Source organism: Zingiber officinale, chromosome 11A, assembly GCF_018446385.1.
Source record: "Zingiber officinale cultivar Zhangliang chromosome 11A, Zo_v1.1, whole genome shotgun sequence".
Lineage (NCBI taxonomy): Eukaryota > Viridiplantae > Streptophyta > Magnoliopsida > Zingiberales > Zingiberaceae > Zingiber > Zingiber officinale.
In genome coordinates this window covers 29,294,452-29,321,258 of record NC_056006.1, presented here as the reverse complement: position 1 = coordinate 29,321,258, position 26,807 = coordinate 29,294,452, and the positions used below count along the sequence as shown (strand labels likewise).

Here is a 26,807-nt window from a genome sequence, read left to right as displayed (position 1 = left end):
GTCCTTAAATATGAAGTCACTATGGGTCCCTACATAAGGCGTTGTATACTTTGGTATCGACAAACGTCACCTGTAACAGGGTGGACTATAAAGTTGATCACTGGGTATGCTATAACTTATGCGGAGGGATGTGAGTGGTGTAGATGAGATCTATCTCTTCCATATAACGGAAGTGATATCTGTGGGTCCATTGATTAGTAGGATACAAGAAAGCGTGACCATGATCAAATGAATCAATATAAGATATTGAGCTTATTTGATTGAATGTGTCTACTTAGAGATCAAAAAATACAAAGATTGATAAGAAGATGACACGATATATGCCTCATTGATCAATCTAGATATCAAGGATAGAAGGACCAAACCATACAAGATAATAGCCACAGACAAGTTAGGTCAGATCTTAACTTTCTCGTCACTTGGGTAGCAATGATGTCTTGCTAGATGTCACTCATTGCTTATGTATCTAAATATTGATTTGAATACATTGTCAACATTACAAGAACCTATTGGGTCACACACAAAGAACAAGTAATTTAGAGATGAGTTCATATGATGAATCATTGGATTAAGTCTAATCTGAATTGGACTTATTGAGTTAGACTCAATTAGATCTAATTATTGGATTGAGTCCAATTCAAATTAGACTCATAGAGTCAATTCGAATGAATGAAATGACAATTCATTAAATTCGAAATTGGATGAGAATCAATGAGTTAGACTCATTGGGTGAACTTAAGTTCACCATGGAAGATGAATAGTCAATTTTGAACCATTGGATTGAATGGTCAATTTTGAGCTATTGGATTGGAAGACGAAAGGGCAAAACCCTTTGGTATTCATGAGATGGATATAAATGAAAATTTATTGATGATAATTTTCATTAGATGATTTTTTTTTTCTTCTTCTTCTTCCTTTTCCTCATCTTGGCCGAAACTCACCTTCTTGGTTGCTAGCACAACCTAAGGTAGTTTTCTTATCCACTTTGAGAGTTTATGAGATAAACGGAGACACTTGTTCGTGTGGATACGGGATACCGAAAGAGGCACGAACACTTGATCGTGCTGAGATCTTAGTTGTCGGGAGATCGTGTGCACGCACCAAAGGTATAACTATCATGAAACTTAGTATAGATTGTTTATTCTTCCCTTCGCGTGGATCCTCTTGATAAGGAACTAAATGTTTTTTGCTGCTCTTTCGCGTGTTTAGCGCCCTAGTTCCTTACAGTGGTATCAGAGCCAGGTTGCGAAGGGATATACTAAGTTGTTAGAATTTTATATATGATATAAAGTTGCATGATAGGTTTACTATGATCTACAAATTATGAGTTTCGGTCATATTATGAGTTTCAGTCATAATTGAGGATCTCGGCCAGATTATGAGTCTCGACCAAAATTATTTTGTTGAGAACGAAACATAATTGGTACTGTGACCAGCAAGGTCTCGGCCAATGGTGTCTTGTTGGGAACAAAACAAATTCAGTTTTAGAGCTTAGGGTCTCGGGTATGGCAACAACTCATAAAATGAGTATGCAAAATAAATTTTCTTTGGGAGCGCTGCCCCCCTGAAACCCCCGTAAGTGGCACTGCCCCCTTGACCCTCGTTCGCTAACCGGCTAGCGAGACTGCCATAGTGTTGCGACTCATAGGTCTTTGTAGAAATCATAGTAAATTTTATATCACAGAAATATTGTGAATGTTATATGACGTGGTGCATGGTTATGACCTTTAACTCCAATGTGATTGGATGTGTGTGTATGTTGTAATTCATAATACGGCATGCGTGTCGTGCCTTCATCTTTTATCACTCTTGTTGTAAATTTAGACTACCCTCGAATGTAACTCGAGATTTCTTTAGGTTTTGTAATGTACAAATTAGAGAATAATTAGTCTACTGGACGACGGTGAGAAAATGAAGAAGGACAACAACACACGACGACCAAGGAGACACTTGGAGAAGATGCTTAGCCCTAGGTTGACTTTTTAATCTTCTCATTGGCTTGAGAGGATCGTAGATTAAGGGGTCATAACTATGTCACGTTTAATTTTCAATATATGTTGATGTGTGTTATGATTGTGTGCTAAGTGTAGTTTCACCATGTCACATTTAATTTTGCATATGATAATCTCACGAAGTTTTTACTAACAAAATAAGTCATCTATCTTTCACTACTACCTTTGTCTTGTCTAGTTGCATCCTTTTTTCTTAACATTAACAATCGGTGATTGGTTGCTATCATCATCGAGTCGTTGTATCCTAGGATTAGGATACACACATTGAATGTTAGACCAATCAAGATAAAATTTGTCCAAGCAATTTAGCCAATATTTTACCACTCGAATTAAGATTTACAGGCAAAATTTAGGGCTTGAAATTATATTGACCCAATTGACTTGTGTAACCCCGACCTATAAGTAAGCAAACCAACATTTTAACACACAAGTCGATTGAGTTCAATGTAATTTCAAGCTCTATAGTTACCCCTAAACCCTAATCCGAGTGGTAAAATCTTGACCGGTTGCTTGGGTAAATTTTACTTCTATGGGTCTTATATTCGATGTGTGTACCCTAATCCTAGTCAATGACTAGTTGTTCATGAAGAACTGAATTATATCTTAACAATGAGCTATCATCGAGAATATGAGCGAACATAAGTGGGCAGAGAGAACATAAAGTGGGCAGAGAGACCGTGGAGGAGAAATTATTCATGGATCATTTGTTGCCCAGGTAAGAGCCTCAATTTATAAACTCAAAATCCACACACATGCAATTAACCTGAGTAATAGCCATTAACTGTCATTAATCCTTAAACTGCAAACCATTAATATGTCTTATTCAAGTTATAAGCAGGAAAAATGTTGGCACAACTGAAATCAGAAGGAAAAATGTTCAGAGGAACTGTGTTAATATCATCTAATTAAAATCAGAAGGAACACAGTGTTCAGAGTTGATTGCACAACTGAAATCATAATATAAGTTTTAGTGTTTTGCAAATACAAGAACAAGCAGGATTTACACCCCCAGTACTTTAGACAAACTCTTAAAATTGGGATTGATGCAGGATTTAGTGCTTCGCTTCTGCTTGTACCCAAATCACCAGGCAACAGCAGAAGCAAAGCAAAGGACCATTTGGTTTAAAGCGTTCCTTAAGCAAAACACTTTCTGAACATTAATAAAGTCTAATCCTTGTATTTATAGGACTCGAGCAAATTGGGCAAAGCTTCATGTCGTTTCCGCAGTCGTAACAAACCTGGGTAAGCAGAAATGGCTGATTAGAAAAGATGGAAAGATGTGGATGTTTGCTCAAGAAAGTCCTTAGTTTTTAGAACTAGATGCAGTTTTTGAAAAAAAAAAAAAAGGAAAGAAAAATAGGATAGAAACACTTACTCCTGTTATGTAAAAGGAGCGAAATTATAGGTAAATTTACCTGATGCCCGCACCCGAAAGCTAGGTTCTTGGTCTGTTTGGAACATACGCCACAGATCTGACATTGAGACAAACAAAAAATGGTAGGTATTGGAGCATTTGTTGGAAGAATAAAGCAAACTAACCTTGAATTTTTAGCTTCTCCAAGTAAATTGTTTATAGATTTTACTACTCGATACTCAGAATAGAATAGCAGTATGTTCGAAAAAAAAGGAAGTTACCTTGTCAAAAGCACCTCCTCTTAACTAATTAACTCATGCAAGAACCAAAGGGAGATAAGGTAATATAAGTGACCTTTTTATCGTTGACGGCAGAAGCTGAAGAAACCACAGGATTACTTTTATCAACTCCAGGGAAAGGATCAGAAATGCTCGACTGTGGGCGTTTTGAGGTTGGACCGCGACCCTTAATTGGAGGTGGAAGGCATTTCCTTCTCGGAATTCCTCTGCGTTTGCTGCGAAGTAAGAAAAAACAAATCTGAATTAGCTTGTATAAAAAGAAGAAAACTAATGTAATAGATAAAGTCCGCCAATTCATGAACTCGGGTTTGTAATTAAACAATGAAGGACCATTACCCCAAAAGTTGGAGATCCAATGTGGCCTTATATTGTGAAGGAATTTCCATCAAAGCGGGCAGCGCAAACTCTGCCTTCTTTTTATTGCTGGCTATGTTTTTTGACATGATTTCAGTAGAATTTACAAACTGCAAGCAGAAAGGTGTTGAGCAAGCTTTTCAGTACTAATGTAACATGTTAAACTAGAAACATCAATGTAAATATGAAAGTTCAATCTATGACCTGGAAATTATCAAATGATCGAGAAGGTATGTTATCATCAAACTGTTGCATCATGTCCCAGGGACCATCACCGACTCCAACAAGAACAATTGAGAGTGGATAATCACTATAGTACACAACACAAATCAAAAGAGGGAATCCAAATATAGCATTTTGAGTACAATCTTCCTAGTATGGCGTCTACCAGTAGTTACCTAGCTTTAACAATAGCATTTATAGTATCTCTCTCTTGTGAGCTTAACTTGCCACTATGCTTGCCAACCCCACTTGTTACCTGGAAAAGAATTCAAAAAAGAAGGATTATATCAGAATAAGTATCAAAATACAGAAACAATATGCATGACTACTAGAACAGACTCTGCATTTAAAAGAATAAAAACTTCAAGCATAGGTTCATTAAGCAAAATTAAGATCGTTGTAAAAATATTACCGAAGAGAACAAATGAAGGGGAAAGGATCAAAATACATCTTGTGAAAATGTCAAATTATTTGAGGTAGTAGATGGATATTTGAAAACTAACCTGGCCATCTGCTATAATGAGGAGAACATGATACTGGCCACCAGTTTGATCTACAATGCTTATTGCTGTTTCAATTATTGGAGCAAAAGATGTTGGACCTGTGATATGGCAATTTCAGAGTTAATTAATGATCTGCAACTTGACCATCCTAGAAAAGATCTGTAACTACCAGCTAGCCTAAGATGTGGAACTATTTCTCTATATCTTTCAAGTGCTTCCTCGAAACCATTACACGGGTGGTTGTTTGGAAAAAAACTGAACACCTCCTGATCATGAGTAGTTGCTGCAATAAAGGGTAGCTTAAACATTCTAACAGAAATTGGATAGCTCTCCAAGCTGAATAAGCATAATAGAATGGGTGTTAACTAACCGTAAAGCAAGGAATAAGGTTATCCTCATCAAATGCAGAAAGTGTCCTCCCAATGACAGATATTGCTTGTTCATAAGGGTTTGGAGAACAATCCATGTCATGCAAACTTCGGTGATTGAAAGAAACCTTACCTGATAAATTATAGCATTGCATTAAATATTTTAAAGATTCACTGGTAAAACTACTTTATGTACTTCATTAAGTTTGCTTGCTAATTCATGCTAAAGTTCATGAGGATTCAAGTATGACCAGCTCTTATAAACTTCTTAGTATGCTTACACGCAACCAGGAAATACAGACCTTGCAACACAGATAGCCACCCAAAGACTGGATTAGCAATAATATGATAAAAACAGATTAATTGTTCACACAGCATTACAAGAATAAAATATGCAATATTTAATATAAGATGCAGAGTGTGAAATTTCATCAAGCTAGGAAATTCCAAATAATTGAGTCAGGCTATATAATTCCTTGTTTGCAACCAATGTTTTGAGAAGAAGATAATTGTTTAGAAACTTACTTCTTCCTAAAATTAGTGGCATTGCTAAACTGTGTATCAAACCAACAAGAATGGTAAAGGTATTTAAGAGTACAAGCAAACCTGCCCACTCATTGCTCTTTGTAAAATCAATACTGACTATCAGATTAGAAGATTCAAGACCAGCATTTGAAAGATTTTCAGTAACCTGCATTACAAAGGTGGAATGACTTGAGTATTGCCAAGAAAAAACATTTAATATACAAAAGAAAATGTGTATAAGTTAATTTAGGTTTTGTAATAGTTTTTATATAAGTATACTGATTGGATAAAGTGTAGTATGGCAACTGTTTCCAAATGTTTGCTTAACATTGGCTTCTTATATCAAGCAGTGCTTTGAGAAGCATACTCAATTTGGCTTGAGCTAAATTCAGCAAACACGTCAAGTCATATTTGTCCCAATTGTTTGAAGTCAGCTACAGAGCTTTTATTCCTCCAATGAGCTCTATGCAAGACTGTATCACTATTAATATTTGAATCAATTAAATTTTATTTATTACAATCACTAAATTTCTTTGATTACCTTGTACCTCTTAAATCTTCTACTCTAATCAATCAACTCCTCTACATATAGAACCTATTAGTCGATTTTAAACATGTCCAACTTTAAGCGACAAAGTATAGGTGAATTGAGTCTAGGCAACCACATTTTGAGTAGATCCAGGAGTTTTATTAATTCATAGAGATCAATGTATTCTCTTGATCAATAAGCTCGTCTCATTAATCCTTGAATTGTTGTCGCATATAAGAAGCCAAGGAGACAAAGTTTAGGTAAGAAGTCCTGCAAAATGGTAAATATTGGGGTCACAGTTATTGCAAGTAATCAACCGATAAAGAATTAGGACTAACAAACAATGCCATATCAATCATACTCCTGAACTTAATTCATGCCCTTACAATAATATAGCATCACATAACGTCAAAGCCATCACATAATCAGCCACATCGTTATTTCATATGACAATATGTGCATCATTATTCTAAGTTCAGTGAGATGCACAAACATGAGTAGATTCAGGAAAAGTAAGACAAGCGCACAGGAGACGCTACTTAGTTCAGCAAGGATTTGCTTATCCATGGACACACAGTGACATTTCGATTCAGTGAAACTAACTCACTACACATGTAATAAGCACCCATGTGATACCCTTTATGTTTCACTAATGAGAACGACATGGTATCACCAATTCACCGCTATCATGTTAGCATACTTTTTCAAGTTATATATATAAATTGTGAGTTATTAAGAATCATTTGTTAGTCACGGGAACATGGTATCACCTGATTAGATCCTTGATATTCAAGTTCAACTACTAATCAACTAATGTATTCAAAAAATTCAAACCCATTGATATATGATAATACTCTCAATTAAGTATTTGAGTTAGGCATATACAAATTTCATCCCTTCTATGCTAAGAACATCGCCATGCTCAAGCAATTTGGCTACTATCATGAAAAAAGGAAAGCTTTAGACCAATTGAAATGGATTAAAAAAAAAAAAGTATTCACCTGTTCAAGAGAGTTGTAATCATCGCCTATTCTCGAATACTTCAGCTTCAACCTTTCTCTTGCTTGGGGCTTCTCATGACTCTCTGGTATGCCGAGTACCTCGAAGTGCTCGGAGTTGTCGTGGAAATCGTACTCACGCGAACGGTGGCTAGTGCCCCTCGACTTCGACGATAAGGCTCCCATGACAAGAGTTGAAGCATCAGATAGATCGGTGAGAATCGTACGCCTAACTCTCTGTCCTCATCAAATCGCTCTGTTGATAATCAAAGACATAAATCAGTCGATCATACAAGATTTGACAAGAAGAAAATCTGTGTGCTAAATTTTAACAAGAAAGGACTAAATTCACGTTACAAGATAACCGAACATCAACCGATAAAAATCGAACCTTTCTCCCTAGAATCGATTGGAACCAGCGGAGAGCAGGAAGAAGCCAACGAATTGAATGATTATCCTTTGCCTCGATTAGGACGGCGAAGACGAGCAAGAGAAAAAGCTTGGAAGAAATCGAGCGGCGTGTCATTATGGATGACAGCGGCGATGCACTTGCGACCTGCGAGCAAGTTTCCTTGCGAACCAAATTGGTGTTTACAGATACTTACGCAAATTCCCACTATTTTTTACGATAATTTACTAACAGCTTATCTAAAATTTTAAAATTTTAAATTTATTAAAAGACGATGTTAATTTATTATTTATTAAAAAACATATATTTTTAAGTATAATTTCTATTTTATCCACCAGATAATTTAATTTTTTCTATTATTTTTCTTTTCTCCACTATTTCTCTCTCTTCTCTTTTGTGTATCGACATGACATTACGTAAGATTTAGTAAATTTTTTAATAGCATTTAAATACATTTGAAGAAGCCAAAATAAACAATGAATATCATATTTGAACTCTTTGCAATTTCAAAAATCCACTGGAACTTAAATGAGTGTAATCAGAGCTCTCTAGGTCGATCAGTAAGTTTCAGTCGAAACCCACTGATGGACTTAGGGAGCTCCGATTGTATCCATTTCAGTTCCTATGAATTTCTGATGTTGCAAAGAGTTCAAATATGATGTCCATTATTTATTTCGGCTTTTCATAAATATTAATATATAAAATTAAAGAATTAGTAAAAAAGTTCATGACTAACAGTTATAAAATCTTTGTAACTGTTTAAGGTTTAGTTCATTTACGGCAGCCTAAAAGCCGATGTATACCTGGGAAATATCATTAATGCTAGTGTATCCAACTCGTTAAAGAATTACAAAACAAATTTATCTTTTAGAGAAACTATAAATTTTCAAATTTAAACACTTATCTAAATATATTTATAAATTGTTGTTTAAAATGAAATATGTTTTTATAAATTATGTATATATATATATATATATATATATATATATATATATATAATTGTTATGAGACGGATTCTATCCTACGGATTGTTACAGACCAACTACCATGTCATATTATTTCATTTTTTTTAATACAATATTTTCTCTTTGGTAGTTTTTTTCTTCTTCTTTGTTCTCGCTGTAATGAAGCCATGCTCACCGTGCCTTGTCGCCGCTGGCCACCCGCCTGTCCGTCGGCCGCCTGACCACTGCCTCCGGCCGCGGTCTCGCTCGGATTCCAGAGCGATCACGACCGGAGGTAGGCGGCCGAAATCCAGACGCGATCGTGCCAGAATCCGGACGCGATTGTGCCAGAATCCAAACGCGATGGCGCCAGAATCCGGATGTGATGGCACCGGAATTCGGCCGTGATGGCGCCAAATCCGGACGCTATGGCGCCGAAATCCGATCGCCTGCCCAACACGGTCGCGATAGCGCTGGATCGCGGCTAGAATCGAGCTAAGAAGGAACCCAATTTGCCACAATTGCGGTCGGATTCCGGACGCTATCGCGACTAGACGCGATCGCGCCAGATTCCAGCGAGATCACGGCCGGATTCTGACGTGATCGTGGCCGGAATCTGGTGCGACTAGATCCCCTCGCCGCCGAGACTTCCTCTCAGCTCGGTGGTGGGCCGGCGGCAGCAACCAGAATCCATGTCGCGATCCCCGACCGGTTCACCCTCTGGGCTATAGTGTGGGTGGGTCCAGGCGGCTGCCGGCGGTGGGCAGATGGCTGGCCGTGTGGGTAGCGGGCGCGCCAGGAGGCGTGGTGAGCTGCTTCGGTTCGGCGAGAACGATGGGCAGGCGGCAGTAGCCGGAATCCATGCCGCGATCCTCGACAGGTTCACCCCCTGGGCTATAGTGTGGGTGGGTCCAGGCGGCCAGAGGCCACCGACGGTGGGCAGATGGCCGACGGCCGGGCGGGTGGCGGGCGCACGAGGAGGCGCAGTGAGCTTCTTCGGTTCGGCGAGAATGAAGGAAAAGTAGAGAAGAGAAAAAGATTTTATGAAAAAAAAATGATGTGGCGGGTGGTCTAGATAAAAATATATAGGCTAACATTTCTCTCTCTCTCTCTCTCTCTCTCTATATATATATATATATATATATAATTTATTTGATATGATATGTTGGGCGACGCTTTGTGTGCGACCGTGAGCGACGCGTAGGCGTGGCGTTGCCAGCTCGATTTCCTTATAAATAAAATGTTCCTTTTATTCTCTCTTCCCTTCCGCCCTTTGTTCAAAACTTCAGCGTGGGAAATTTATCAAATTAAAATCTCTCTCGCCGCTCTCTCTCACTCACTCGCTCCCTCCGTCTCCGTCGTCCGTCCGTCCTCTCATTGTCGCCTCAAATGGATAATTCAAAAAATATGCGAGAAAAACTATAAAACAGATAAACACATTATCTACCTCTTCCAAAATGGCTTCAAATGACATATAAACTGTTTTTTATTTTTTATTTTAGTTTCATTTTTTTGTAATTAAATATTTTAAAAATAATAATAAATTTAATTTTTTTATTTTTATTAATGTTCTTTTAATTTTATATTTTTATTAAGCTTATTATATATTTTTTTTAAAAAATATGAATACATTTAAGAGATCATATTTTTGGTTTGGTTTCCATTTAAATCAAAAATAATTACTTTCATTTAGAGCTGAAAGGTGTATTTAGAAAGTAAGTGATTTTTTTTTTTGGTAAAAATCCAAATAAAATGTAACTTTTGAGAAATTTAGAAAACTGAGTGTGCCTTTGGTAAACAGTTGTTTTTCATGCTTACTTGTAGTGCACTCTTGCCCAAAAATATGATAAAATTTAATTAAATGTAGATAATATAATAAGGAAAGTTCAATGGCATAAGTGATACTATATAACCAACCCTACTTGATAAAATAAAAACTTAAGTGGTTGGTTTACATCACGCGAATATTTAACCCATGGCATATTTCTGAGTCCATGACCTGGCAATGGTCTCGTACTTGACTCGATCAGTCTTGTAAATTTGAGCGATCTCAATAACCAAAGGATGATCAGGGTTGGGATCAGTGAGGAATGAGCACAATGACAACATCACCTGAAATTTGAATTCAGATTGTCAGTTAGGTTCTCTTTGGTAGCATCAAGGAAATATAGTCCAATCATCATCTATGAATTTCTGAAGACACTATTAAAAATTGAAAGTATTTTACCAATAAGTTGCATGTCTCTTGATTACCAATAAGTTTATACAACTGAACTCCCAGTAGAACTGAAGTGAAATTCAAATGAAAGTCTATAGTCAGAAGAGGAGGTCATTTCTCTAATGTTTATACAACTTTAGAATGATTATATGGTGACATCTTTCTGGTACCTAGTGTTTAAACTTGACAAAAAAAAAAAAAAGGAGCTAAAATCATTGATCCCCAGCCTACAAATCTGAGTACTTAAATGTTATATAGGTATTACTTGACATGCATAAATAACATTTGGTTCGACATACCAATATGCATGTTTAGTAGTAATAATGGACAAGGAAATGACTAATTTAAACTATCTGAAAATAAATAGACAAAAAGAGAGCGAGAGATATACTACCTTAGATATTGTCAAAGCAGGACTCCATTTCTCCTTCAGAATGTCAAGGCAGATGTTGAAGAAATCAACACCGAGATTATGAAGGTAATGATGCTTTGAAGAAATCAACACCAACATGGTCATGCTTTAAAGAAATCAATAACAACTAACGAGGTGATGTGTTGACGAAATCAACACCGAGATTATGATATTTTGATAAAATCAGTACTATGATATTTTAATAAAATAATTAAAATGGCCCCATGACGTAAGTTTAGGATTTTAATTCGTGAACTTTGGCGACAAATTACGCTAATTCGTCACCTAGATAAAGATTAGTGACGTTATCAGTATATATCGTCGCTAATCATTACGTTTCGCGGCATAATTTTTCTAATTTGTCGCTAACAGTTTGATTTTTTTTTGAGAAAGTAGATATGGATTTTTATTTGCAACAACTAGCATTTTCATCACAAAAGTAATATTTAGCTACGGATTTTAAATTCGTCACTAATAATTCATTGCTATTTTACTGTTTTCCTGTAATGCATCTTAGTGTTATTTTTTTTTCAAAATATCATAATTTTGGTATTTATTTTTTCACAACATCACCACTTTGGTTTTTTTTTCAAAATATCATCATTTTGGTGTTGATTTCATCAAAATACCATCACCTTGATGCTAATTTCGACAAAGCATCAAAGAATCACCACCTTAATGATCTAAGGATAAAATATCAAGAAATTTGATCTAATAGATTTTTTTTACTCTCCTAATTCTCACCAAACTTAAATTCTTTTAATTCATGACCTCTATTAGTTTAGAAAAATTGTTTAAAAAATTCACATTTTATTTTTTGACACAATATCATATTTGGGCTTAAACACCTCTTATTACTCTAAGACAACACCAATAGCTTCTTTACACTCTTATATTCTTGTCTATGTTGAAATTTTAAATTTTTAGAGGTATCTAAGTAATCAATGAATTTTGACCAAAACTCATTGATGGATTTATTCTCTTGAGTCTCACTATGCTCAAAAACTCTTAATTCAAGACATGTCTTTATTTTGGCATATTTTTGACTTAAACACATTAGATTTACTCTAAGACAACACCAATAGTTTCCTTGCATTCTATAGATCCTATTCATACTAAAAGTTTAAAAGCATTTAAACTATCAATAAGTTTTGATTCAAAATTTCGGAAGCATTGAAACCATTAATGAGTTTTGGTCTACTAAAACTCATTAATGGTCCTAGATAAGTTAGTTTCATTTCAAACTTTATCTAATGTTTTTTTCACTATTCTAAGTCTCACCATGCTAAAAAAAACTCCTGATTCATGATTTTTTTTATTTAGAAAAATTATTTTAAAAATTCAATCTTCTTTACTTTTAGTACAATGTCATATCTTGACCTAGACACTTTTGATTTATTCTAAAATAGCACCAATAGCTTCCTTATACTCTCTTGTTAAAATTTCAAGATTTTATAGATATTTAAGTCATCAATATTTTTCCCAAAACTCATTGCAAAGGTCAAAAATAAAAAAGATGAAATTTTTAAAATAATTTCTCTAAATCGATGAGGGTCATGAGTTAAGAGTTTTGGAGCATGGTGATACTCATGGGAATGGAAGGAATCTAATGGATCAAATTTGGACTGAGTCTAACTTATTTAAGTTCATCAATGAGTTTTAGTCAAAAATTCATTAATTGCTTAAATGCTTCTAAAATCCTAATATTGATATAAGATCAAGAGAGAGTAAGAAAGTTTTTGGTGTTGTTTTAAAGTAAATCAAAGGTGTATGTTAGCTAGAGCCCTAGAGCCAATCATTTGATGATTGTATATTGGACTTATTGTATCATATTCTATATAAATAAAGGCATTTGGATTTTGGTTATTATACTTACTTGTATTGGTGCCAAATAAACTAAGTATAATAATGTCCTTGAGTAGAAGGTTCTTACCTATATCAATCGATTGGTTGAATCGATAGTGAGATGATATAGGGAACACTACTCTAAATCATTCCTAGTCGAGTATTAACATTCAGGGACAATGTTAATGCAATAAGACTAGCATGTAGGTCAACTCGATGACTTGATCTCACAAGTCATGGATATAGAGATATCAAGTTGACACATGGGTATACATTAGAGAATGTATACTGAATGACCCGCCATGAGAAAGTATCATGGATCGTTATATGAGTGTCATATACTTTCTCATGTGGCTATTAGTATGACTACTAGTCCTTAGACCTGAAGTCACCATGGTTCCCTATATAAGGAGTTATGTACTTTGGTTTCGTCAAACGTCACCCGTAACTGGGTGAACTATAAAGGTGACTACTGGGTATGTAACAAGTTATGCGGAGGGATGTGAGTGATGTAGATAGGATCTATCCCTCCTATATGACGGGAGAGACATCGGTATTCTTGATAGAGTGAGACCACGAAGTGCATGGCCATGCCCAAATGAGTCAATATAGGATATTGAGCTCATTTGATTTAGTGAGTCTACTTGAAGTTCAAGATTTAGATTGGTCAGAGGATGACACGATCTATGCCTCACATTGATCAATCTAGATGTCTAGGATAGAAGGACACTTGTCATATATTGTGAGAAGTCACAATTAGTAGTCACAAGGTGATGTTGGATCTCAACATTTCTTGTAACTTGGTTAGCAATGATGTATTGCTAGATGCCGCTCATTGCTTATGTTTTTAAAGGAGTTTAGAAACATTGCCAACGTTACAAGAACCTATTGGGTCACACACAAAGAACAAGTGGATGGAGATTAGGTTCATATGATGAACCAATTGGATTCGGATTGATTTAAATTAGACTTATTGAGTTAGACTCAATTAGATTCAATTGTTGAATAAGTCTAATTTAAATTTGATTCATTAAGTTAATTTATATTAATGAATTGAGATTCATTAGATTGAAATTGGCTTGAATCAAAGAATGAATTCAACTCAACATGGAAGAGATTTGGTCAATTTTGACTTGACCAAAATGGGAAGTTGAAACATCAAGTTTGACTTGATGAATTGCCACTTCATGGAGGATGACTCATCCTACATGGCAGCCACATCGTCTCCACCTCATGAGGTGTGCCACCTCATGGAGGTTACACCTCCCATTCCATTTAATGTGGCCGGCCACATTAAATGGGGAGGTTACATGTGTGTGGCCGGCCACACTAATGGTGTAGGAGGTTTCATTTTGTGTCATTCAAGTGGTGTTGAATGCTTCTCCTTCCTCCTAGCTCTCTTCCTCCTTTCTCTTGCTGTTGTCATGAGCTTTCATGGAGGGAGAAGGTGTATGAGTTGTGTTCCAAGAAAAGGGTGAAGTGAAGGTCACAAATGAGGGTACCTAGAGGATTATGTGAGATCCCTTTTCTTTCTCTCCTTTCTTCCCTTTTTAAATCCTACCCGAGAGCCCTATAAAGTGCTAGCACACTTGGGTGCTCTCTTCTCCATCCTTGTGTGTTAGAGAACACACCTTGTTCGTGTGGATATCACTAGAGAGTTGTCTACGTTGACAACTTCAAGATCCGACGTACCATTGGACGAGCGGGATTTGCGAGGGCACGCTTCGAAGGTAAAATATTTTTCCTTTGTAGATCTACTGTAGATCATAGTTTAAAACTCGTACTCGTGTTTTCGGAAAGTTTTCTTCGCACGAGATCCAATGGCTAGGGTGATTCGGGGTTTCCGCGACGCGAAAACGCGATTTTCGCGGCCCGAAAAACCCAACAGTGTATACATTCAAATATGACATTGTAGCAAAAGAAAAGAAGGTTGAATCTTTTAAATAATTCCTCTAAACTAATAGTGGTCATGAATCAATTTATTTTAGCATAATAAAACTCAGGAAGTGAAAAGAATCTATTAGATAACTTTTGGATTGAAATTGAATTATCTAGATCTATTAATGAGTTTTGTTCAAAAACTCATTAATGGTTTAGAATCATTTAAAATTTTAAAATTTTAGCATGGGTACAGATCAGGAGAATGCAAGGAAACTATTAGTATTATCAGTATTGTCCTAGAGTAAATCAGGATTGTCTAAGTTCAGATATTATATTGTACTAAAAGTAACGAATGTTGAATTTTTAAAATAATTTTTCTAAACTGATAGGAGTGAAGCAAGAGTTTTTAAGCATAGTGAGAAGGGAAGAGTGAAAGAAAACTATCGGATAAAGTTTAGATTGGAACTGACTTATCTAATTCCATCAAATGGTTAGGTGCTTCAAAAAATTTGAAATTTTAGTGTGAACAAGATCAAGAAAGTACAAAAAAGCTATTGGAGTTGTCCTACAGTAAATCAGAGATATTTAAGTCTAAATATAATACTATGCCAAAATTAAAATAATAAAATTTTTAAACAATTTCTTGTAAACTGATAAGGGTTGTGAATCAAGAATTTTTTTAGCATAGTGAGATAGGAGAGCAAAAGAAACCTATTGGACCAAATCTCTTGATATTTCATCTTTGGATCACCAAAACAGTAATCTTTAACAAAAATTACACCAAGGTGAAGATGCTTTAATGAAATCAATGTTGGGAGATTGTTTGTGCAATCATACTCGGGTCAAGATTCACAAGTTTGACTAAGCTCGAGTGGATTCAAGCTTGAGTTTTGATGTTTGGACAATATCTAAAAAGAGGTCAAATAGGTCAAGTTTGATCGAATATTTGATGATATGTGAGATGGGAGTCAAATAGGTTATGAAGAACTGGATTCTTGACTGGAAAGCCCTAACTGGAGGTTAGGCAAGGTAAAGTCCTAGCTCGAGAATTTGATAAGGACAAAGTCCTAACTAGAGGTTAGGCAAGGCAAAGTCCTAACTCGGAGGTTAGGTAAAGAAAAGTTCAAGTGGATCAAGAAGAATCATACATTGGAAAAAGAAAGTCTAAGTGGTTTAAGGAGGACCGAACATTGGCAAAGGAAAATCCAAGTGAGTCAAGGAGGACTACATGTTGACAAAGGAAAGTCCTAACTACGGTTAGGTAAAGAAAAATTCAAGTGAGTTAAGGAGGATCACATGTTGGCAAAGGGAAGTCCTAACTATGGTTAGATAAAAGAAAAATTCAAGTGCATCAAGAAGGACCGTACTTGGTGATCGGAAGTCCAACTGAAAGTTGGCACGAGATGTGAAGTCCAAGTTGGTCAAAATTGACCGAACACTTGGTGAAGAAATTCTAACAGATCACGATTAACCAGTTGTTGGGTAAGGAAACCCTAAACTTGATCATGCAAGTTAGGGTTGGGCAATCAATTAACCCTAAGCTAATTGATTGGAGCAATTGATTAAGCTCTTCCCAATCGATCAGTTGGGAGCTGGTTGCCATGAGAGAAGAGAATGCCTGAATCGATTGCAATAATCAATTAAGCTTTCACCAATCATTTGGCTAATCGTTTGGGAGTCTAAATTGCAAGCACAGAGAGGTACTGAATCGATTAGCCAATCGATTCATCTCTCTCCAATCAATTGGGTTGATTGATTGGGGAGTTGTTTTGTCGCAAGGAGTTTAATCAATTAGGTAAACAATTGAGAGGAATTTGCGAGCAAATAGTGGGCTTCTAAATCGATCAGGTGATCGATTGAGGCTATCTTAATCGATTAGGTAATCAATTGGGAGAAGAAGAAAAGAGTCATTACGAGGTTTGGACGGTTGGGTTTGCTTGAATTTAACGTGACAATCAATTGGAAGTAAGGTTAATTGATTGGGAGCCATAACCCGTGTGATATAAAGGCTTTCATGAAGATTCAAATGCATCTCTTCTTCTTTACTCTTCACCGCCAGTTCTTGGACGATTGAGGGCGAAGTGTTGCTACACTTCTGAGTCTACAAGAGGTGTTTTAAAGGAAGAAGAAAGCAAGCAAGGTTCTCATTGTATTTGTGTACTCATTTCCTTGTTCTTGTTGTATTTTTCTTGCTGTGAGATTGTACGAGATTTCTGCTTGTGCAGTAAACACCAATGATTGAACTTAGGTTTTGATGAATGACATATGATTTAAAGTTAGATATTATGTCTGTCTAACTTCTTTACAGAGTGTGCAGGAATTGACGAGTCTAGAGGACCTGACACCAGGCTGAAATCTAGATGTGCAATTTAGCTACGTCTGTAGGACTTGATAGCTGGCTGAAGTCCAGTCGGGATGTTAAATTTTAGACGATTGTTTGATGTCCGAATGTGTGATTCCAGCAGGAAGACCTGGTGGGTCAAGAGGTAAGTCAAGAGACTACAAATGGTAAGTGAGGTAAGTCAACTGGAGGAGAGTGATCCAGTGAGGACGAGTCCCAGTGGGACTGTAGGCACTAGTCCATCTTAGATCCATTTTAGAAGTTTAAGCTAAGTTCACGACTAGATCCTAGTCTTAGTAAGACGGGAACTAACTTATAAAACTCTGTGTTGTAGATACATACACAGATATTCAAATTTACATGTGTGGCCATTGACAAAGCCTGATTCCGAGTCTAGAGTCAAAAGATATGAGATCCGAAAGATTGTTGTGTTGAACTAGTGATTGGAGGTACCTCAAGTGGATGGAGTGAATCAAACTGGACCAGACCGAACTAAACTGGACCAAACCGAACTGAACCAAATCAGACCGAATTGAAGCAATGGATAAGATCTGAATTATTTAATTAGTTTTCTCTATAAAATTATCTATAAGATCCAAAGACGAAAAGTTTATCTCGAATTCAATGGATCTGATAAGAACAGGTTCATCTATAAAAGGAGGTTAGATATCCAAGAAAAAGACATCAATTTTCTATGCTAATCTATAACTGTCCGGTTGCTCCGACTGTTAGAGTGTATACTAAAAACTTAACTTTTTGTAAACATTTATTTTTGAATAAAAGAATCACATTGGTCAAATGTCTGTGTTTATTTGTTTATTTAATTTATATTGTAGATAACATAGTGTGTGGTGTCACACACAGAAGATAATGTTATCAGTTCCTTATAAATTACAAACAGTTGCTCACGACCAAAATGGACAGGAACAAATCATTGGAAGGTCGTAGTTTAATTAGGTATTAGTTTATCTTGACTATATAATTACACTAGTATACTTAGAGTGTATTGAGTAGGACCACTTGAGGCAGCTTCTTTTTGTACTGACTATATAAAAGAACAAAGCTTCTGTTATTATGGAAGTGTAAACTCTTAATCCTAATATAATAACAAACACATATATTTAATATTTATTTCTTTAATTTATCAAAGGGTGAGATTTAGCTCGTTAAATCAAAAGGTCCGATAAGTTGGGAGATGATATTACTTATAGTGTGTGTTGTTGATTATAGAAGGAAATTGTGTCCTAGTGAGTTAGGGTGATGATGTCCCCAAGAGGAACTCATAAAGTTTGTTATGTAAACCCTGCAGGTGGATTTAGTCCGGCATGACAATAAGGATGAGTGGTACTACTCTTGGAACTAGATACTAATTAAATGAGTTGTCAGTAACTCATTTAATTAGTGGGCATTCGATATCTTAAACACAGGGAGTCTAATGCACTCATAATAAAAAAGAGTCCAAAATGTAATTTGGGATTAGTGCGGTAGTTCAATAATAGTTCTTTAGTGGAATGAATTATTATTGATGAAATTAAGTTTTGTGTTCGGGGTGAATGCGGGAAGCTTAATTTCATCGGGAGACTAAAACCAATTCCTCCTCTCGGTCCCTATCGTAGCCTCTTAATTATAGAGTACTATACCCACCTATACACACATTCTTACCCACCGTTAGGTGGCCAGCCAAGCTAAGCTTGGGGTCGGCCAAGCCTAAGGATTGAGCCACTTAATGTGGCCGGCCAATGCTTGGGGCCCAAGCAAGAGTGGTCGGCCACAATAAATTAAAAAAAAATATTTTTTAAAAAATTTTTCTAATGTGGAAGCCATGATTTAAAAGAGAGTTTAAAAATTTAAAACGTTCCTTTTATAGTTTTCTGCAAAGGGTTAAGAGAAAGATTAAATATCTTTCCTTATTTGTAGATGAAAGGAAGTTATAATTTTTAGCGAAAACTTTCCTTATTTGTAAATCATCCACATGTTTAAAGAAAATTTTAAATTATAAAAATTTCCTTTTATAACCTACCATGAAGGGATTTTGAATTGGAAAATTTTATTTAAAAATTTTCCGGAAGCAAATAAGGAAGTTTTATTTTCTAGCGAAAAATTTCCTTATTTGCTTGTGATGATGTGGCCGACCATAGAGAGGTTGAAAGGAAATTTTTGATAAAAATTTCCTTAATAAACCAATGGCAAGGAAATAAGGAAATTTTATTTCTTCAAAAATTTCCTTATTTGTCATGACCAAGGATATAAAAGAGAGGGTAGGGGTGCCTTCATGAGACACAACCTTCCTCCCTCTCTTCCTTGGTGTGGCCGGCCATCATCCCTCTCTCTCTTTTCTCTTCTCTCCATCTTGTGGCCGAACCTCATCTCTTCCTTAGAGTTCTTTGTGGTGGCCGGATCTTGCTTGGAGAAGATGGAGAGAAAGGAGGTGATATTTCTAGCTTCCCTTGGAGCTTGGTGGTGGTCGAACATCTTCATCCTTGGAAGAGCTATTGGTGACCGAAACTTGAAGGAAGGAGAAGGTGCTTGGTGGTTCTCATCTTGGTAGATCGTCGCCCACACGACGTCCGGGATTAGAAGAGGAATACGGTAGAAGATCAAGAGGTCGTTAAAGTTTACAAAGAAAGGTATAACTAGTAATTAATTTTCCGCATCATACTAGTTTTTCCTTTGTATGAATTCCAAACACAAGAGGCTAGTAATTCTAGGGATCGATTTATATTTCCATTTGTTTCCTTTTGTTTTCTTTTCGATCTTGTGATTCGATTGTTCTTTTTGGTTAAACTCTATGTTACTGTAGGAAGATTAAATATTAATTTTCTTTAAAAGGCTTTGTCTAGTTGGTGGTGGTTGCTCCCATATCCAAGAAGACCTAGTGCCTCGCCATGTAGTACTGGAAGCCAATTTTAGAAATTAATATTTAATCGACTTTGTAATAGGGGTAGACTTGGATCAAAAGTGTAAAGTTCCGCAGGCGATCCAAGTCTAAACCTATAAGAACATATAAGTTAAATTTGAAATCAATAATGTTAAGTTTCGTTTATGATTCCAATTTTAATTTAAAAGAACACATGGTAGCTAGGAAAGGTTCAGATCTTATACAAAATTTTTGTACAGTAGAACCAATAGGTTTTCCGAGTAGCAACCAACACCGACATCATCCTACTGCTGTGCTGCGACGTTGCTATACTCGACTACTGTAGACGGACCAACACCAAGGCACTGAGTGCATTCAGATCTCTGTCTAAGTATTGGGTAACATTTTGTTTACAGTTAATTATTGTATAAAGAAAAGTGCAGGTGTTGTTACACTTTTTTCTTCGATTTGTGTATTCAATTATGACTTGATAGTGAATTATCTGTCGATAGGTTCAAAGGGTATGGATCTTGGAGTAGGAGTCGCTTAAGACTCCAAAACAAGTAAAAATCGACTATGTTATATTCTTTTTACTTAGTTTATTTTTCCATTGCGCACTCGTTTTAAAAAACAGAAAAGAAAGTTTTAAAATACACGTGATCCCCCCTCCTCCACTCACGTGCAATCAATCCTATAGTTTCGTCACCTCTGAACTCTGAATTGTTTTCGAGAATGAGTGATTTTCATAGTGAAGTGTGTGCACTGTATGGATCCTTGGATTAGTCACCCTAAAGAGGTGGATTCTAAGTAAATTCAGACATTAGCATTGCTTCGAGTTATTCCACTGTAACAAATTAATAAAACGAAGTGATTGGAGTTAATCATCCCTCAGCTCCTAGAATGTACAATCAACATTAAAGTGGTGATGCTTTGGTGAAAATAATACTAAGGTGGTGATACTTTGATCCAAGATGATGATATTTTGAAAAAATCAATATCAAGGTAATGATGCTTTGAAGAAATCAACACCAACATGATCATGCTTTAAAGAAATCAATAACAACTAACGTGGTGATGTGTTGACGAAATCAACACCGAGATTATGATATTTTGATAAAATCAGTACTCTGATATTTTAATAAAATAATTAACAAGGTGATGATGCTTTAATTTCAAAACAGCACCAAGATGGTGATGCTTTTCACCAAAACAGTATCAAACTAATTTTTATTTTTTTTTATTTTAGTTTCATTTTTTTGTAATTAAATATTTAAAAAAATAATAAATTTAATTTTTTATTTTTATTAATGTTCTTTTAATTTTATATATTTTTTATTAACCTTATTATATATATATATATATTTTAAAAAATATGAATACATTTAAGAGATCATATTTTTGGTTTGGTTCAAAATATATATATATTAATTTATTTAATATGTTGGGTGACGCTAATAGCGATTGAATGGAACTTTTAAATGGATGCATACATTGAGTGTAGGAGCTTAAAAAAATGAAACTTCCAAACCAGACACTTCAAAAAGCCCCTAATAGGATGGATCAGATCCATCCCGACAAGATCAATAATAATTAAATAATCATATCCACTGTCCACTCTATTTCTTACCAACTCGATGGCCACTCTATTCCTACACTCCGTGGAAAAAATGTTAAAGAAATATCGCAGCATTTTCATAATTATTTTAGAAGTTGAATTTGTGCTCGCAATTCTGTCATGAATATTTTTATTTAGATTTGCCAAATGCTGTCCGTTGGTCCTATCTAATTACCAACCAGAGCCAGAAGGCTATTGCACTGTGCCACCACACGCATCGGACAAAGATCATTGAATAACTTGTTTCTTGAAGCTTAAGCCACCAAAACATGTGATCAAGGAAAACAAAGCAAAATTAGGGAAGATTCCGAGCTGGTGGAATGACACGATCTCTCTCCAGACTTAAATCTAAAATATTTTTTCTTCTTTTTTTACTTTTGTTTATATAGAGAAAAAAAAATTGTTCAGGAAAGGGCGTTTATGTCATTTTATACCGTTGCCAGTTTCGTATAAACCAAACCTACCTCTGTTCCAGCTCTTCCTGTGTCGTAGTGTTCCGATCATCATCATGTCAGACGATTGGTGAAAGTCTCTGCTGACGAGTTGCTGCGGCGGCGCCACCTCAGCACGACCGGGGAAGCTCCGGAGCGGGATAGATTCATGGGGGAAGCTTCACCGGCGTCTTCCAATGGCTAATTCACAAAATATGCGAGAAAAAAATATAAAACATATAAAGACATTATTTATCTCTTCCAAAATGGCTTGGAATGGCTTCAAATGACATATAAATGGCTTTTTATATTTTATTTTAGTTTTATTTTTTTGTAATTAAATATTTAAAAAATAATAAATTTAATTTTTATTTTTATTAATGTTCTTTTAATTTATAATTTTTATTAACCTTATTTTATATATCTTTTTTTAAAAAATATGAATACATACATTTAAGAGATCATTTTTTTGGTTTGGTTCAATTTAAATAAAAAATAATTACTTTCATTTAGAGCTGAAAGGTGTATTTAGAAAGTAAGTGGTTTTTTTTTTTTTGGTAAAAATCAAAATATGATGTAACTTTTGTGAAATTTAGAAAACTGAGTGTGTCTTTGGTAAACGATTGTTTTTCATGTTTACTTGTAGTGTGTTCTTGTCCAACAATAATCTAATTTTGAGATTGTCGATAGAAGTATGTTGCTATTGCTTAACTTATATAATATGCATCCAACAACGGGGATCACCAATGGAGAAACAATACATGCCCCTCGTTCGTAAGAAAATTTTTATGATTTGACTTTGGAGATTATTTCCATGACAGAAGAAGAGGTAATTCACTATTGTAACCGTAAAGTAATTAAGAGAGAACAAAGTCTAATGGGTTGATGGGTCCTACGAGTACCTTTTAAATTTTTTTAATTACCAATAGAAAATTTAGTGGAACATCACTTCTAGAATTAATCAGTATAAATTAAACACTTAATGTCAAATAAAAAAAAGATAGAACAAACAGAGCTTATGTTTTAGATGTTTATTATGAGAGGGAGTAATATATAAACTTAATGAGTCTACTATGCGAGAAAAAATATAAAACATATAAAGACATTATTTACCTCTTCCGAAATGGCTTCAAATGGCTAATTCAAGTGAAGACAACCCTAAACAAGTCCTAACATTGCTTGAACTTCCTTCCGCGAAGAGACTTTTAAAATATAAATAGAATCATCTCTTTAGTGTCTATTGAAATAAAATAGATTGAAAATCAAAGCATTATTAACTGTAAATGAGTTGTTGAATATATATATATATATATATATATATATATATATATATATATATATATATATATATATATATATATATATATATATGTTGTATATCTTTGACATTCTTGCACCTTTCGAAGTAATGCTGCTAATGACACCCTTCATCTTGTGAGCAAGTGCACTAAAATTGACCTACTTGTGCTTTTCGAAGAAACTCGATGCTCATAGAATTCCAACTTTCTTCACTTCTAATTACTAAAAAGGCTTTGCTTCTCGACATTGAGTATTGATCTTGTAAGTCTCTCTCTCATGGGTTTTAATGTTTCGAAATCATGTTAAGCGTGTAGTTTGAGTTTGAGTTCGATAAATGGTTAAGACGATGGACTCGTTAGAAGCTTAAGAGACTCTAGAGCTTAAGAGACTCTAGAGCTTGAATGTAATAATTGATCTAGGCAACAGATTTAATTACTTAGAGGACTCATTGTAAAAATCTTCTCACACTTGCCATTGACGCTGTGTCATTATAAATATACAAATTACTCAAAAATAAAATATCAAAGAAAACTTAATTGACAATGATAGAATATGATAAAAATTATTTAAATGTAAATAATATAGTAGGGAAAGTTCAATTGCATAAGTGATGCTATATAACCAACCCTACTTAATGAAATAAAAACATAAGTGATTGGTTTACATCACGCGAATATTTAACCCATGGCATATTTCCGAGTCCATGACCTGGCAGTGGTCTCATACTTGACTCGATCAGTCTTGTAAACTTGAGCGATCTCAAGAACCAAAGGATCATCAGGGTTGGGATCAGTGAGGAGTGAGCACAACGATAACAACACCTAAAATTTGAATTCAGATTGCCAGTTAGGTTCTCTTTGGTAGCATCAAGGAAATATAGTCCAATAATCTTCTATGAATTTCTGAAGATACTACCTTAGATATTGTCAAAGCAGGACTCCATTCCTCCTTCAGAATGTCAAGGCAGATGCTGCCGTTACTGTTGATATTTGGGTGATAGACTTGTGTTAGAAATTTCATCTGCAAGATCAATGAAAAGGAAGCATGAATCCAGTTGAGATGAAATTCCTTAATACTGTGTTGACTTGAAAGGAAGGATATAGGAGAAAAGAAAAGTAATTAAATTGAAAAAGTAACAAATTATATTTTTCTTCATCGCTAACTAACTTCATCACTTAACAATATTAAAAGGCCTACCTTTGGTGGCTTGAAGGGATAATCTGGTGGAAAGTGAATACTCACTAAAAATACACCGCCTGCAAATGGGCTATCAGCAGGTCCCATAATGGTGGCTTGCCAGTGGGACATGTCCTCACCAACAGGACCTAGCAATGTTAATAATGGACAAGAAAAAATGAAACAGATGTATTAATAAATCAGTTGATAGATCTATATCAAGTATAATTAAAATTGAATGGTCTGTAAACCAATAACCATCACAATTTGTTCTTAACATCCATCATTAAACAAGAATATGGTCACCACCGTTTGTGGGCAACAATCAGGACAATAATCAAGGTGTTGTGCAGATATCATTAGCTATCCGTCTAAAAGCTCTTAAATGATAGAGAGAGAAACTAAACTAAGCCTAGCAAACAAAATCAATATAATGAAACACTTGATTATATGTGGCAAGATAAAGATTGAAAATTTATTGCACAGAGATGTGAGTATGGAGTCTGGGAATAATGCGCAAAACACTTTAAAACAAAATTTGACGACTTCATTTCCCATATTCAAATTTTATTCGATAAATAATCTCAAGGTGCATATTTTGTAACCAATAAGTTAAAAGGGACATGGACCGCTATTTTAGGAGTAGAATGTAGTAAATAGAGTCATGGACATAAATATTGGAACAATACTAACTCAATAATGCATGAGTGTCAATTTTCTCTCATACGGCCATTTCTCAAAGGTTAAGAAATATATGAGGGATCAAAACCCAAGATAGGACTGTGAAAAGGATAATATTAATTAATTAATTAATTAATTAATTAATTAATAATTAATTATGCTTCGTCTTCATCAAAGTGTGCCATATATGCAATTTATCAGCAATTTAGCGTGCATGAAATCTATGGAGAACACACGTCAAGCTTCAGTTGAAACATCAGTCCTTCCGTGATTTCATGAAGCATTCTTTGATTCCCATAGGAAATAATAAATAAAAAACAGAGTCTAAACAAGCGACATGGATGCAGTTGATCCACTGCATAAAAGATCATCAGAGCAACCAGAAACAGTGTCTACCTGCACTGCATGACAGGGGCGGGTCCATCTCCAAGTCCTTTAACTCCTTCTGTATCCTCTTGGAAGCCATAATTAAGCAGCGAACCAGAACGACTCTAATCATAAATAAACAAACAAACGCACAAGTAAGTAATCAAGGCGTTTAATTTAAAGCAACGAGAATGCGATTCCTGAACAAATAAATCAAAAATTGGAACCGATCGGCAACCGGAGAACGGGAGAGAGAGAGAAATTATTACCTCGCTAGGGTCCCTTCCTTCGCCTCTCCAATCGCGAGCGTTCCTCTCCTTGGAGGAAGAGAGAGCGAGGCGGCGCTCGATGTTTATAGGTAAAAAACCGTGGGCAGCTTGCCTAATTCGGCAGACCGCCGACAATTGGTGGATGCGAATCAGATTATATATCCTTCCTTCCATATCTCTTTCGATTATACATATATATTCATACTTCCTAAAAATTCCAGCTTGCCTGATTCGGCAGACCGCCGACTAGGATGACAATTAGGGAATGCGATTCTATATCCTTCCTTCTATATCTCTCTCGATTATAAATATATAATCATACTTCCTAAAGATCCGGCTATCTTCTATATTATAAATATACACTGCTTCGTTCCAAAGGGAGCACTGGTTTTTAAAATCGAACCCGACCGGTTGGTTCAATACTTAAAATAAATTTTTTTATTTATTTAATAAAAAATAATTCATGGATAAATGTAATTACTTTTAAATATTTTTTCATCCATTACAAGTCGCTCCCATAGTTTGGTCACAACCACAATTTACAGCCATGCTAGAGCTCACAGCAAAGTCGTGAATCACGACTACGAATAGGGGTGCTAAAAATGAATCCGACCCGATTATCCAATCTGAGTCGATCCAATCTGAGTCGATCCGAGTCGATCCTAGAAAGTTGAGGCTCAATTCAGCTCCAACGATCTGACAGACAAAGATTTAGTGAGAGAGAGAGAGAAAATAGGTGTGATCCAAGCTGAAATCTTGCTGGACTCTTTGAGCTCCATGAACTCTTCTTCTTGGAAACTCTATATCATCGACATTTTAACAAAAAGGGCACTTTGATTTTTTTTTTAATAAAAGGCACACTTAATTCCTAAAATATTATATTTTTAACCCTAATTAAA

General features: G+C 35.4%; 2 protein-coding genes across 3 annotated transcripts; both read right to left on the bottom strand.

Moving 5' to 3' along the window:
• Positions 1–2,952: 2,952 nt before the first annotated feature.
• On the bottom strand, positions 2,953–5,075 carry LOC122031929 (E3 ubiquitin-protein ligase RGLG2-like). Its single transcript, XM_042591162.1, has 8 exons — positions 4,914–5,075; positions 4,745–4,842; positions 4,418–4,497; positions 4,224–4,329; positions 4,002–4,129; positions 3,721–3,880; positions 3,428–3,484; positions 2,953–3,250 (listed from the first exon to the last, which is right to left on the bottom strand). Exons 1-8 carry the CDS (start codon positions 5,050–5,052, stop codon positions 3,170–3,172), a joined length of 849 nt encoding a protein of 282 aa, XP_042447096.1. The 5' UTR covers positions 5,053–5,075; the 3' UTR covers positions 2,953–3,169.
• A 5,410-nt stretch (positions 5,076–10,485) lies between these two features.
• LOC122032108 (ubiquitin-conjugating enzyme E2-17 kDa-like) lies at positions 10,486–25,990 on the bottom strand. 2 transcript variants are annotated; one of them, XM_042591355.1, is made up of 7 exons: positions 25,909–25,990; positions 25,670–25,764; positions 24,614–24,741; positions 24,329–24,436; positions 16,306–16,326; positions 11,130–11,222; positions 10,486–10,629 (listed from the first exon to the last, which is right to left on the bottom strand). In XM_042591355.1, the coding sequence occupies exons 2-7, from the start codon at positions 25,737–25,739 to the stop codon at positions 10,486–10,488; spliced, it is 564 nt and encodes a 187-aa protein (XP_042447289.1). In that variant the 5' UTR covers positions 25,740–25,764; positions 25,909–25,990. The 2 variants fall into 2 exon arrangements, with proteins under 2 accessions (XP_042447289.1, XP_042447290.1); XM_042591356.1 differs by lacking the exons at positions 10,486–10,629; positions 11,130–11,222; positions 16,306–16,326 and adding an exon at positions 23,953–24,237 and having other exon boundaries at positions 24,332–24,436.
• Between the last annotated feature and the right edge of the window lie 817 nt (positions 25,991–26,807).